Raw genomic sequence first — 13161 nt, forward strand, 5'->3', positions numbered from 1 at the left:
TTTCATAACCGCAATCATCATAAGCCAAATCAAGTCCTTCAACCGAGTCTCCTAAACCTTGATCTTGTCCTCTAGATGATGATGATGCTTGAGTGGACTGAGATGACGGCTCTGTTGACTCTCTCCAGTAACGAGCAGAGTACTCCTTAAAAATATCAGTCATAACAACATGGACTGACTGATACATAGCCTTCGCTTCTGCTGTTTCTTTTCCATAGATCTTCTCAAAGCACATCTTAGCAAATTGCATCTTTTTACACGGATCAAAGACAGAAGCAATAATCAGAAGCTTGTTGATCTTCTTCATTCCCTCCCAATACTTTTCAAACTTAGCTCTCATGTCCTCAGCTTTCTTCTTCAACTCTCTATCTACACTCTGGCTCAATCTAATCAGGTTCTTCTCTATAGTGATTATCTCACCATAACACTTATAAGAGCAAACCGAAGTGGAACCCGAGACAACCAGAGTATAATTGTAGAAAATGATCAAAAACTTCACCAACCTCTCCACAGCATTCCAATCAGCGTTAGAAGGAGGTCATATCTTCTTGGTCCCATTGTCAACCTCGTTGAAGTAATCATTGTAGAGTCTGTCTTCCTGCTCCATTTTATCAAATGCCAACTTGAACTTAATAGCCCTTTGCAGCATGACATAAGTTGAATTCCACCTCGTTTTGATGTCCAAAGGAAGACTGCCTCTTGTCATTTTCCCGGATTCAACTCGGAGCTCAAAAGATCTCTGTCTTGGCGTTGAAGACCTTACATACTGCACCGCATTTCTGATTGCTTCCACATGCTCACTTATCTCTAGCATACCATCTTTCACGATCAGATTGATGATGTGAGCTGAACATCTCATGTGCATATAGATCCCATCAAAGACCAATGCCTCATCGCCAAGCAAACTGAACTGACTTTGAAACCGCCACATTGCAGATGTGTTTGCAGTAGCATTGTCAACCGTGACAGTGAAGACCTTCTCTATTCCCCACTCGGCCAAGCAGCCAAGCAACACAGTAGCAATTGTCTGCCCTTTGTGGTCACATACATGCTTAAACCCAATTATTAGCTTCCTTATCTGCCAGTTCGCATCAACAAAATGAACTGTGACCACCATGTAGCTCGCTCTTGTAGGTTGTGCCACCCAGATGTCTGTTGTAACTGAAACCCTCTGCTTAGTAGACTTGAATCACTCCTTCAAAGCCGCCTTCTTTCTCACATACATCTCCACGATTGAATGAGGCTTGTAGAGGTTGACACGGTTGCAAAACTGTCTCCAGCCAAGACTTTCACAGAAAGAAAGTGGCAGCTCCGCCAACACTAACAGCTCATTAGTCGCATCTCTAAACACAGCTTCAGACACTCTTGCATTCATCAAACGTCCTTCATTGTTAATGGACTTTGCACCAGGAGCTTGGCTCTGATTCCACGCCAAGTAAGGCTTGCACGACAGTAGATGTTTTCTTAAGTTCGAAGTTCCTTTTGCAGATGCACAACCAAACTGACGGTGACAATGGTTGCATGTGCAGTTGTCGCGATCATCTTCTAACCTTGTGTAATCTTCCCATACCAGAGATCGTGTACTGCTTGCCTTTGTCGTGTTCTTCTTTGCTTTAGGTGGCTTAATCTGAGACATGCTTGCCTCTGAACCTTCTTTCCTTTTGCCTCTGTTATCAGTACGCACACACCCTTCTTGTGTTTCGTGACTTGCATCATCTGCCTCCATATCAGCGTTGTTTGGGGATTACGAAGAATCCATCTGCACATAAACAAAAGAGTGAAGACATAAGTCAGTAAAATCTAAGACAACACATCAAAACAGAATTAAAATCTTAATATAACATAGGAAAAATGATTGCTAGCTACACGAAGTATCAGCCATCACATGGCTAACCATGCAAACTAAATTAATGTATACCTAACTACACGAAGTATATGTTATACATGACAACATCCCTCAACTTAATGATGTTATGCAGTTAACATCACAAGTTTAATTTCATTCATTCAAAAACTGATGTAGATGTCAGAGACCGTTTAAATATCTTTTTCATCAATTAAAATATAACCAATTTGACATTAATCTAACTAAATTGGATTTTAATCTGTATTTTGAAAGAGTAAGAATACTTTTAACAAAATTTAATTTACAAAATCAATATGTTTTAATATTATTTGATAAGTAGAATTTTAGCATTTTTATTTTAGTGTATTCGATAACTATATAATTATATTATTTATATTTATATTAAATTTGAAAGTCGTATAAGATATTATTATTTTTTAATTATAAAACTTATTTGACGTCAATCTAATATTTTATTTTTTTTAAACTCATTTGATGTCAACTTAAACCAAATATTATCTCATGTATATAGTTATTAAGTATATACTTTTAAGAATAAAAGTAATCTAATAATAAAAATCTAATATTAAAATTTTGCTAAGTTTATGAATGAAAACTTTTTTTATGAAAATAGAAATAAAATAACTCATTAATTTAATTAATTTTACATAACACAAATAAAATTTTAGAGTCAATATATAAATAAACATCAAATAAGTTTTATAAAAAATTACAAATAAGTATATATCACATACTAATCAAATGAATTACAGAACTATTATTAATATATAATAACAAAACAAATTAAGATAATTGAAAAAAAATCTTATATATAACTTTCTTATTTTTATATAAATAAAATAATATGATTTTATAGTTTTTAAATACATTAAATAAAAAGGTTAAAACACTACTTATCAAAAAAATATTTAATTTTAAATTAAATTTTGTTAAAAGTATTCTTACGCTTTTAAAACGCGGACGAAAATCCAATTTTAGTTAAATTACGGTCAGAGTGATTATAATTTAATTGATGAAACGAAATATTTAAACGGTCTCAAATGTCTACATCAGTTTTTGGATGCATAAAATTAAACTTGTGATGTTAACTACATAACATCATTAAGTTGAGGGATGTTGTCATGCATTACATATACTTTGTGTAGTTAAGTATACATTAATTTAGTTTGCATGGTTAGCCATGTGACGGCCGATATTTCGTGTAGCCAACAATCATTTTTCCTATAACATATATAAGAAGAAGAACAAGACAAAACAGAACCAAAATCTAAATGATTTCTTACTTCAAAAAACGGAACAAATATCTAAATATAACAAATCTAAGAAGAACAAGACTATACGGAACCAAAATCTAAATGATATTTTGTTGTGATTATGCAACAAAAGAAAAAGAAATTGATTTCTTACTTCAGAAAAAATTCTCGAAGTCTCTGATGCCACTTCCATCACGCCTTCTTGCGACTTTATAGTCGTACTCGAACGGTAGGATTGCAATTGAAAATCTCAACAGACAGTATTAGAAGAGGCTATACGATAATCTAGGTGAAAAGGGGTTATCGGGAAGCAACAAAAGCATTTAGGGTTAGTGGTTCGGAGAATCAGAATTAAACATTTACGATTAGTGAAGAACTGAAGAGACATATTGATACACTAAAAATGAATCCTTGCTACTGCCAAGTTAACAGTTGCAATTGCAGTACTTGAGATTCAAATCTAGAGGACCAGTCTACACTCTAGTTCTATAAGTTCTGAAATCAAGCTACGAAGAAGATATGAACTTGGTTATAAAGTGACAATAGTTAACAAGCAAATAAAACACGAGATTGATTCAATTAAACAAGAGCTAGCCTAGGGTATTTCATTGGGTGTTGAATTGGAACCAAACAATTATTCAAGCGCGATGAAGTGCTTTCTAGAACTCGGATCACTCAGCTGGAACACTCTACTGTCGTGGCAGTGATCGCTTTGCAGATCGATCTCACCACCTAACTGTCGTTGGGATGAGGATCGATTGCAAGCTTTAGAGAACAGGTCCGATCAGTTCACTTACCACCCTAATATCTATTTTCGCTGATTAGGGATACTAAGCTCATTCAATACATGTCAAGTTATCTCCTAAGCGGTTAACTAGGTGATGAACTAGTGACCTAACATCAAGTGATCAGTTTAATGAAAGCATTAAGAACAGTTTGAATGAAGAACAGTTAATGAATCGCTTATCTATGTTTAGCTCATGTCTCAACACCCTAAAAACCCTAGGCGAGCAAGGCTACTACTCGATCATGATGCAGAGAATCAAAGACATAAATCCTGAATAAAATTGCATAAGAACAGAGTAGAAAACAATAGGGTTCAGATGATCTTCTCTATGAGAGGATGGCTTCTTCTCCCTTACAAGTTGCAGATCGCAAATTCAGTGTTCTCTTGTAAAAACTAGCGTAAGAAAAAATAGTAAAAAGATAGATGGCGTTTTATATGGAGGCGCCAATCAGAAGAAAAAAGATTAGGGCAACAAAGCTTTAATTCCCGAAATAGGAGTTTCCATATTCGTCGGGAACAATCTCCGGATCACTCTGTCTGCTTGTTCCGCTTGAGATAGAACAATCTCGGGACTGTTCTACTTGAGTGTTCTCCGCAGGATTGCTCCAAAAGGACATCTTTTCATCATGCACCTTTTCTTCTTCCTTCTACTAACTCCAGACCTGTAAAAGGTTAAAAAAAACTAGACTGACACGAATTAGTGACTTGAAACAAATGAAAACATATATACAATGATGTGAAAAACACCATATATCACATATGTGCTAATCGGGTATATTCAGGTACTTAATCGGATCTCGGATTTTATCCGACCCGACCTGGTATCCGAAATCAGTTGAAAAACATATCCAATCGGGTATTTTTACATATCTGAAACCGATCAAATACCTGTTTTTCGGATCGATACCGGGTCGGATCCTCGGATCCGGATAATATGCCCAGGGCTAATGAGAACCTAGAACATAGGGACAGTACTGTATCATACATTAGTTGTCCCATATGCAAGAAACTGAAAATCCCAGTAGATACATTTTTCTCCTGCCATTTCGCCCAAAAGGTGTGGCAATTTATATTGATCTTTCGTGCAGTTCATGTTTGAACCGAAATCGGTGCTTCGTTGGGGGTAGACTGATTTCGATGGTGGGGTTAGGAGAGGTCTTTATAATGAGCTTGAACTGGATAGATGGAGAGTAAAAGAGGTGTGATATGTTATAGCTGGACCCGGTGAAGGGTTGCCTACGTACCCCGAGAGGGGATCAAGCCAATCGTAGTTCTACAACGAAAGGTCACAAGTGCCTAGATGAAGGCATGTGATATGGTGTTTCTCTCTAGAGAGTGTTTATCTCTCTAGAATGTGAGAAGAGAAGTAAGTGATGGAAAAAAGGATCCTTCTCAAGGAGGAGATGGCTCCTTATTTATAGAAGGATGAGGTCTAGGGCTTCCTAATGACCTTCTTATAAATGGGCTGAGCTCATTATCTTATAAGCCTTGTTGAAGGGTAAAACCCATGTCCAACAGTAAGTCCCCCCAGTTCGTTGAGAGAGATGAAATGATCTCTACGAATTTCATGAAGAGGTTTATAAGACAATGGACTCAGCGCTTTTATACTTGAATGGCCTAGGCGAGTAGTACTTTTCTAGGCGAGTTGGCCGGTGAACTCGTGCCTAGGACGCGAGTTGTACTCTTGCTAAGGGAGTTTACTATGAAAACGTCCCTAGAAGAAGTAACTCGGCCAGTAACTCGTGCCCGAGCGAAAATGAGTAGATGTACTCTTGTTAGGCGAGTTGAGTGTAAACTCGTGCTTTGAGAAAAGCAAGTTTACTAAACTCGTGCCTAGACAAATGCGAGTAGTACTTTTCTAGGCGAGTTGATCGGTGAACTCGTGCCTAGGACGCGAGTTGAACTCTTGCTAGGGGAGTTTACTAAGAAATCGTCCCTAGAAGAGGTAACTCGGCCAGTAACTCGTGCCCGAGCGAAAATGAGTAGATGTACTCTTGTTAGGCGAGTTGAGTGTAAACTCGTGCTTTGAGAAAAGCAAGTTTACTAAACTCGTGCCTAGACAAAGGCGAGTAGTACTTTTCTAGGCGAGTTGATCGGTGAACTCGTGCCTAGGACGCGAGTTGAACTCTTGTTAGGGGAGTTTACTAAGAAATCGTCCCTAGAAGAGGTAACTCGGCCAGTAACTCGTGCCTGAGTGAAGATGAGTAGATGTACTCTTGTTAGGCGAGTTGAGTGTAAACTTGTACCTTGAAAAAGGTAAGCTTACTAAACTCGTGCCTAGACAAAGGCGAGTAGTACTTTTCTAGGCGAGTTGATCGGTGAACTCGTGCCTAGGACGCGAGTTGAACTCTTGTTAGGGGAGTTTACTAAGAAATCGTCCCTAGAAGAGGTAACTCGGCCAGTAACTCGTGCCTGAGTGAAGATGAGTAGATGTACTCTTGTTAGGCGAGTTGAGTGTAAACTTGTACCTTGAAAAAGGTAAGCTTACTAAACTCGTGCCTAGACAAAGGCGAGTAGTACTTTTCTAGGCGAGTTGATCGGTGAACTCGTGCCTAGGACGCGAGTTGAACTCTTGTTAGGGGAGTTTACTAAGAAATCGTCCCTAGAAGAGGTAACTCGGCCAGTAACTCGTGCCTGAGTGAAGATGAGTAGATGTACTCTTGTTAGGCGAGTTGAGTGTAAACTCGTGCCTTTGAGAAAGCAAGTTTACTAAACTCGTGCCTAAACAAAGGTCCAAATCCAATGAAGTCTGAGAGACAAAGTCATACCTAGTAATAGGCGAGTTGCCGAGCAAAGGTGATGGAGTGATCATAGCCGAGCAAATGGGATCTTCGCCGACCAAAAGGGCCTTGAACTCCTCGCCTAACCAATCTCATTTGTTCATGATATTGGACTTATTGGGCTTCAACTCTTCGCTTCTTCTTGTGAGGCCCAAGATGCATTACATATTTTTTTTTTCTTTTGCCCGCTTCTTCTCCGTGAGAACTTGTTATCTTCACGGTGTTGCCGACTAAAAGGAAATGACCAATATGAGTTCGAACCGAGTAAGCGCATCACTAAGCCGGAGTAACCGCATGAGAAGCCGAGTAACCGCACGAGTCAAAGCCGAGTGATCGCGTAAGCTCGAGTTTAAACTGTCGTTTGACACGATTTGGACCAGAGCTCGTACTCGCTTGGTGGAGCTTGATTGACTTCTAAGTCCGATGCCAAGCTTGGAGTGAGTGCCATTAATGGACTCCTCTCTGTTGATGGACCTTGAAGTAGGGAGAGGTTTTTAGGCGGCGTGAGCTTGGAGACTTCGTCTCCGTTTGGTGTTTGGCGTTTAGTCGGCATAAGATCTTTCGGTCGGCACGGCTTTTGTTCGGAAACAATCTGATTAGGAGCGTGCGTGAGTTCGAGACCGGCGCCGTGAAGACAACACAAGAGCTTATCGTGAGACGTTGCATTGGAGTAACCGCGTGAGCATGAGCCGGTTACGGCATGATCGTTCGTTTCCAAGAAGCGAGACCTTGTTGGAGAGCTTTAGGTCGGCTCCGAGTAAAGCACATGACGGAGGCGACATGGGTAGGTTGTTGCTCGGCATTGAACTGCATGAGGTCGAGCTTTGTTTCAACCGTGACGAGCAATAGAGCGTAATACTGACGCTCGTGCATGAGGTTGAGCCTCTTGACCGCCGAGAAGGTGTATCTTAAGATTATGCACGAGCTTGGCCTCCATATTTCCGAGCAAGACTTAACGAGTGGAAGAGTTCGAAGCTGTTTACTTCGATTAATGGAGATTCTGAAGGCGTCATTTGTAGCTTGGCGAAGAAGTTCCTAAAAGGAAAGAGCTTTTCGTTGATGATGACGTTTTGCACAAGGCGACAAAATCAAACTTGTGGTCGGTAAGAAACGAGCTGTTGGAAGCGTTGACTCTCCGTTTCCACAAATCAAAATCCTCGGTATAATGATTACACGGCATGGACGGACAAATAATTTATTTTGTTTGTTGCCGAGTGGAAATAAAATATATGGTAGATCCACTTTTATAACTGTGTCAAGTAAAAGAAGAATATTCTTCATTGGGTTTCAAATCCTCGGTATAATGATTACACGGCATGGACGGACAAATAATTTATTTTGTTTGTTGCCGAGTGGAAATAAAATATATGGTAGATCCACTTTTATAACTGTGTCAAGTAAAAGAAGAATATTCTTCATTGGGTTTCTGCTCTGTATTTTCTTTGGGCCCAATGAGATCAAAGTCTTTAACCAATACTCGGTCTCTTGCCCCCCTTTTCTTTTACTCGGCAAGTGATGATTATACGGACTGGAACCAATTTTTACTGCGGAGGAGATAAAGTATCGTAGGTCCAACTCCCCTTCTTTTTTTTTACTTTGACGAGTAAAAGGTGACAAGAAAGGATGTGCTCATCATTTACTCGTTTTTCATTTGTTGATCTTTTACTCGGCTTTTCTCTTTTTTTTTTTTTTTTTTTTTTTTACGAGTAAAGAATGCAATTTGTCATTTACTCGTTTTTGACGAATAAAAGTGACAAGAAAGTGCATTTACTCGCTCTCTCTTTTTTTTAAGAGTAAACGGTCGAGTGACGAGTAGACGACCAGATGACGAGTAGACGGTCGAATGACAAGTAGGCGACTAGGTGACGAGTAGACGACCAGGTGATGAGTAGACGACCAGATGACGAGTAGACGGTCGAATGACAAGTAGGCGACTAGGTGACAAGTAAACGACCAGGTGATGAGTAGACGGCCAGGTGACGAGTAGATGACCAGGTGACGAACGGTGACGACCAAACGGTCAGGCAACAAACGGTGACGACCAAATGGGGACGACCAAATGATGACGACCAAACGGTCAAGTGATGACCAGACAACAATGAGCGAATGGTCACATGACGAGCAGACGGCGACGAGCAAACGACGACGACCAAACGGTCAAGTGATGACCAGACAACGATGAGCGAATGGTCACGTGACGAGCAGGCGGCGACGAGCAAACGATGACGGACAAACAGACTCCGAATTCAATTTTCTTCGAAGATACTTCTCCTTGCCCCACGGTGGGCGCCAACTGTTTGAACCGAAATCGGTGCTTCGTTGGGGGTAGACTGATTTCGATGGTGGGGTTAGGAGAGGTCTTTATAATGAGCTTGAACTGGATAGATGGAGAGTAAAAGAGGTGTGATATGTTATAGCTGGACCCGGTGAAGGGTTGCCTACGTACCCCGAGAGGGGATCAAGCCAATCGTAGTTCTACAACGAAAGGTCTCAAGTGCCTAGATGAAGGCATGTGATATGGTGTTTCTCTCTAGAGAGTGTTTATCTCTCTAGAATGTGAGAAGAGAAGTAAGTGATGGAAAAAAGGATCATTCTCAAGGAGGAGATGGCTCGTTATTTATAGAAGGATGAGGTCTAGGGCTTCCTAATGACCTTCTTATAAATGGGCTGAGCCCATTATCTTATAAGCCTTGTTGAAGGGTAAAACCCATGTCCAACAGTTCACATAGCTGCAGAAAATGGTTTCGAACAAGTGCTTGGAAGACTAACATGAGTAACAAACAAGATACTCCCATAGATCTGCTGGGTAATCTAGATGGCTCGAAATAAGTTGATTTTTGAAGATCATAACACATCTTTTGAAGAAGTGGGGATAAATGGAATCATGTTAACAAAAGAATGGAACCAAACCCAAAGGAAAATAATAAAGAATCCTAAAAGCGTACAGATATAGGCGAACAAAAGCATCAATCAAGGGGTTCACTTAGCCGCACTACGAAGCAACTTTCCGATCAAATGCTCTTTGATCACATGCAAAACAGATGCGTCCTAGGACAAGAGATCGAAGAAAGCTTAACCGGCTTGGATATTCACAGGTCGCCAGGATGATATACAAGGATCCAAGACGCATGACTTCATCAATCAGATCGGAAATTATCATGGCAACATCTCTTGAGATACGCAATCTCAATGTTTGTCCGACTGCTCAACACGCATTATAGCTATCAACCACAAGATACATGTCAAGGAAATGCTTGGCATCATCACTGATATTCAAAAGATCTCCTACTTGTTTGTCTTTATCACTTTCTCTCACATATCTAGGGGAAAATTTTAGAAGTTGATTATTTGGCCCAAAAAACAGTGAGTTTGTCTACTATTATAATGGGCAGCATTTTGGTTTTAACTCTTGGATCTGATTTTAGTTAAGTATTGGGTTGCATAAAAACTGATATCAACTAGCTCGCAAATAATCTTTACCTTTTATATCGAAACACCGTACACTTAAATAACAGGATAACAAAGTAAGGCTGCAAATTAATTATCAATATTTTCATGTAATGGACGTGAAATGACTTATCCCATCAATTCCCAAAAAAAATAATTTAACTTGAATGGAATGGAAGTAATTCATTTCATCAATTCCACAAATAAATGGACAAAATATAAAAAAAAATTACATAACAAATCTGACGAGGAATAAATGGAATGAATCTATTCCTTTTAATGTATCTCATTCATTTTAATTCCATTAATTTTTATTCCTTCGATTGGTAAAATATTTAGATTTAGAGCCTAAATGTGAAGTAGAAATATTCTTTTCAGGGATAAAGTAAAAAAAAATGAAAGAAGATATCATACCTTTTGTTGTTCATATTCTAAAGTACTATTATTATAAACTGAGATTGTCCTTCCATAATTTCTCTTTTTTGTTCTCTTCCCATAAGCTAACAGACAAATCCCCTTTGGTTAAATCAAGCGAAGACATTAGTAACCGGACAAACTTAGAATGGACCATATGTGTTATAGAGAGATAGGTTTAGAGAGAGATGGGTTAGAGAGGCATAAAGAGCTTTTCGAACTTCCCATTAGCTTAGAATGTACCATGAAACTTTGTCAGCTTAGCTAGAGATAGACACAGATAGTACCATTTTGTTTTAAAAAGAATTATAAGCTTTTTATCCTTCTCACTTATCCAGCTTATAACAGAAATTAAAGATGTAACACCTTTGATTCATGGATTGGTGTATATATCTGATCATTATGAGTATGTATAGTTAATAACTCGAGACTATTTAAGGATGTCAAATTTATTAATATATATATATATATGCTTCTTATAATATTGAAAGATGGGGGTTTTCAACATGGTAACTAGGGCTCAAGAACTCACATGTTGAAACGAGAACTCAAAACAAAACAAAAGGAAGCTTAAAACCAATATATATAAGCCCGGTGAAGTTCCTCACTACATTTTCAATTCCCCGATTGTCAAATTACATTATAATAATTTTAAAAGGATGAAACAAAGGGACATTAAGGAAATGGTGAATAGAAAACTCTTTGTTCTAAAAGTCTATGGACTTCCCTTTCCTCTTATATTCTTCATCATCGCTTAACTGCATAACTGAAGATGATTCTTCGTCTCTGATCACAACTGGAGAAGACGAAGAGTACCCCGCAACACCCATTTCACCACGTGCCTCCCCTGAAGAAGCAGACTCCTCCACATCGACTCCAAACAGCCTCACCTTCTTCGCCGTTCCCTCCTGCGGCGGCGGCACCATGGCGGCAGACGAAGGTACCCTCGTGGTCGGGTAAACAGGATAAGAGTTATAAACCAACGGCTCAGATCTTCCATACTGATAATGATGATTATGATCCAACGGTGCTCCCGCGTAGTACGGCCCTCCATAACCATACCCTAAAAAGTCCCTCTCTTGTAATTGGTTATGATAAAAAGGTGGAAACCTTCGGTAATGCGGCATGGAATATTCCGACAAGGGATAGTAATCGGCAGATGGATAAGTCGGAGACATGAAAAGCGGGTAATGATGATGATGGTTTATGTTGTGCACGAGGTTTCTGTCGGCTCTATGCCTCCAATCAACGAACAGTTTTTTGGTTCGTTTCTCAGGTTCGTTCTCGTCCTCGACGTAGCCACGGTGGAACGAGATGGTGTCTCCGTTCTCAAGGTTCTTATCTTTGACGAAACGGATCCATCCTTTAGTCATCACGTAGCTCTGGCTACTGCTCCAGAACAAGTAACGAAACCTCCACATCTTGCCGTTTCTGTCTTGGAATTCCAACACTGTGCCGTTTTGATTGTCTTCTAAGGGGAAGTAGCTCTCTGCATGGTGTTTTGGAATCACCAGCCGGTTTAGTTTCCCGACGTCGCTTGGTGTTAGCACTTTGTCGAACATGTGCTCTCCCATCCCCAAGTTAAAGTTGTTGTTGTTGCCGGAGCCACTAGCCATCTAAAGCATATCAAACTTTGTTATATTGGTTCTTGTGATGATGGTGACCAAGTTTAGATTTTGTAAAAATTATCCAAATTTTAAATCTTAGTGGGTTATTGAAAACTAGATGACCCAATTCAAGATCTTTAAAAAGTGACCACAAAACATGTTAGACAAGAGGATGAACCAATTCAAGATCATTCAAATGGTATTCAACTCTTTTTCTTAAGGATTCGATGAGTGAATCCTAGAAAGATGATGACACAATACAAAATCCTTCAATTATGAGATAATATATATCAGAAACCAAATAAACCCCACAATCGCAATAGTAATAAAGAATAGGTAATAAATCTAATATTAAAATGAAGAATCGAAGATCAAATGAAGAACAAAACCCTAGAATCCACAAGAAGAAGAAGACAGACGTACTCTTTGTGTTGCTTCTCTTCTTTTTCTGATATTTTCGTTGACTCCAAATATATTAAAAAGGAAAATGAAAATCAATGGTTTTTCAATTTTAAACTGGGTTATCTCTCTAGATGACTTTAAAGGGTGAAGAAAATAGTGGGTTTAGAGATTTTCTCGATGATAGAGAAGAAGACATCTTAGAGAGAGTAAAAGGGACCCATGGATGGTGTGGTTCGGGTCATGTGAGAACTTCTTGTCCTTTTCAAGTTTAGCTATAGACTTGGGGTAACTCTAGCTATTTATATAGATATACAAATCTATACTTACATGTATTGTGTATATAAGGTGAGGTGAGTGTGTCAATGTTTATAGGATATTCGCTCTTCTTTTGATATCTGTATATTTTCCTCTTTATTCATATCAGATCCTCTGTATTTAATGTTTTTGTTGATATCCTATTAATAGTTAATTTTAGCCAATTAGATTAGTTCCTCATATATTATACCTTGTTTGTGTGCATAAAAATAAAATTTACTAAAATAGTACACTTCTAAGATATATATCTACTATATAAAACTCCACATATATGACGCATGGAATAGTT

The 13161-nt window shown here is 38.8% G+C and overlaps 1 protein-coding gene across 1 annotated transcript; it reads right to left on the reverse strand.

The window, feature by feature from the left end:
• Positions 1-11118: 11118 nt before the first annotated feature.
• On the reverse strand, positions 11119-12807 carry LOC108826648 (B3 domain-containing transcription factor NGA4). The gene is made up of 2 exons (XM_018600031.2): positions 12579-12807; positions 11119-12164 (listed from the first exon to the last, which is right to left on the reverse strand). The coding sequence occupies exon 2, from the start codon at positions 12162-12164 to the stop codon at positions 11256-11258; it is 909 nt and encodes a 302-aa protein (XP_018455533.1). The 5' UTR covers positions 12579-12807; the 3' UTR covers positions 11119-11255.
• Between the last annotated feature and the right edge of the window lie 354 nt (positions 12808-13161).

Source organism: Raphanus sativus, chromosome 9 (assembly GCF_000801105.2).
Source record: "Raphanus sativus cultivar WK10039 chromosome 9, ASM80110v3, whole genome shotgun sequence".
Taxonomy (NCBI): Eukaryota; Viridiplantae; Streptophyta; class Magnoliopsida; order Brassicales; family Brassicaceae; genus Raphanus; species Raphanus sativus.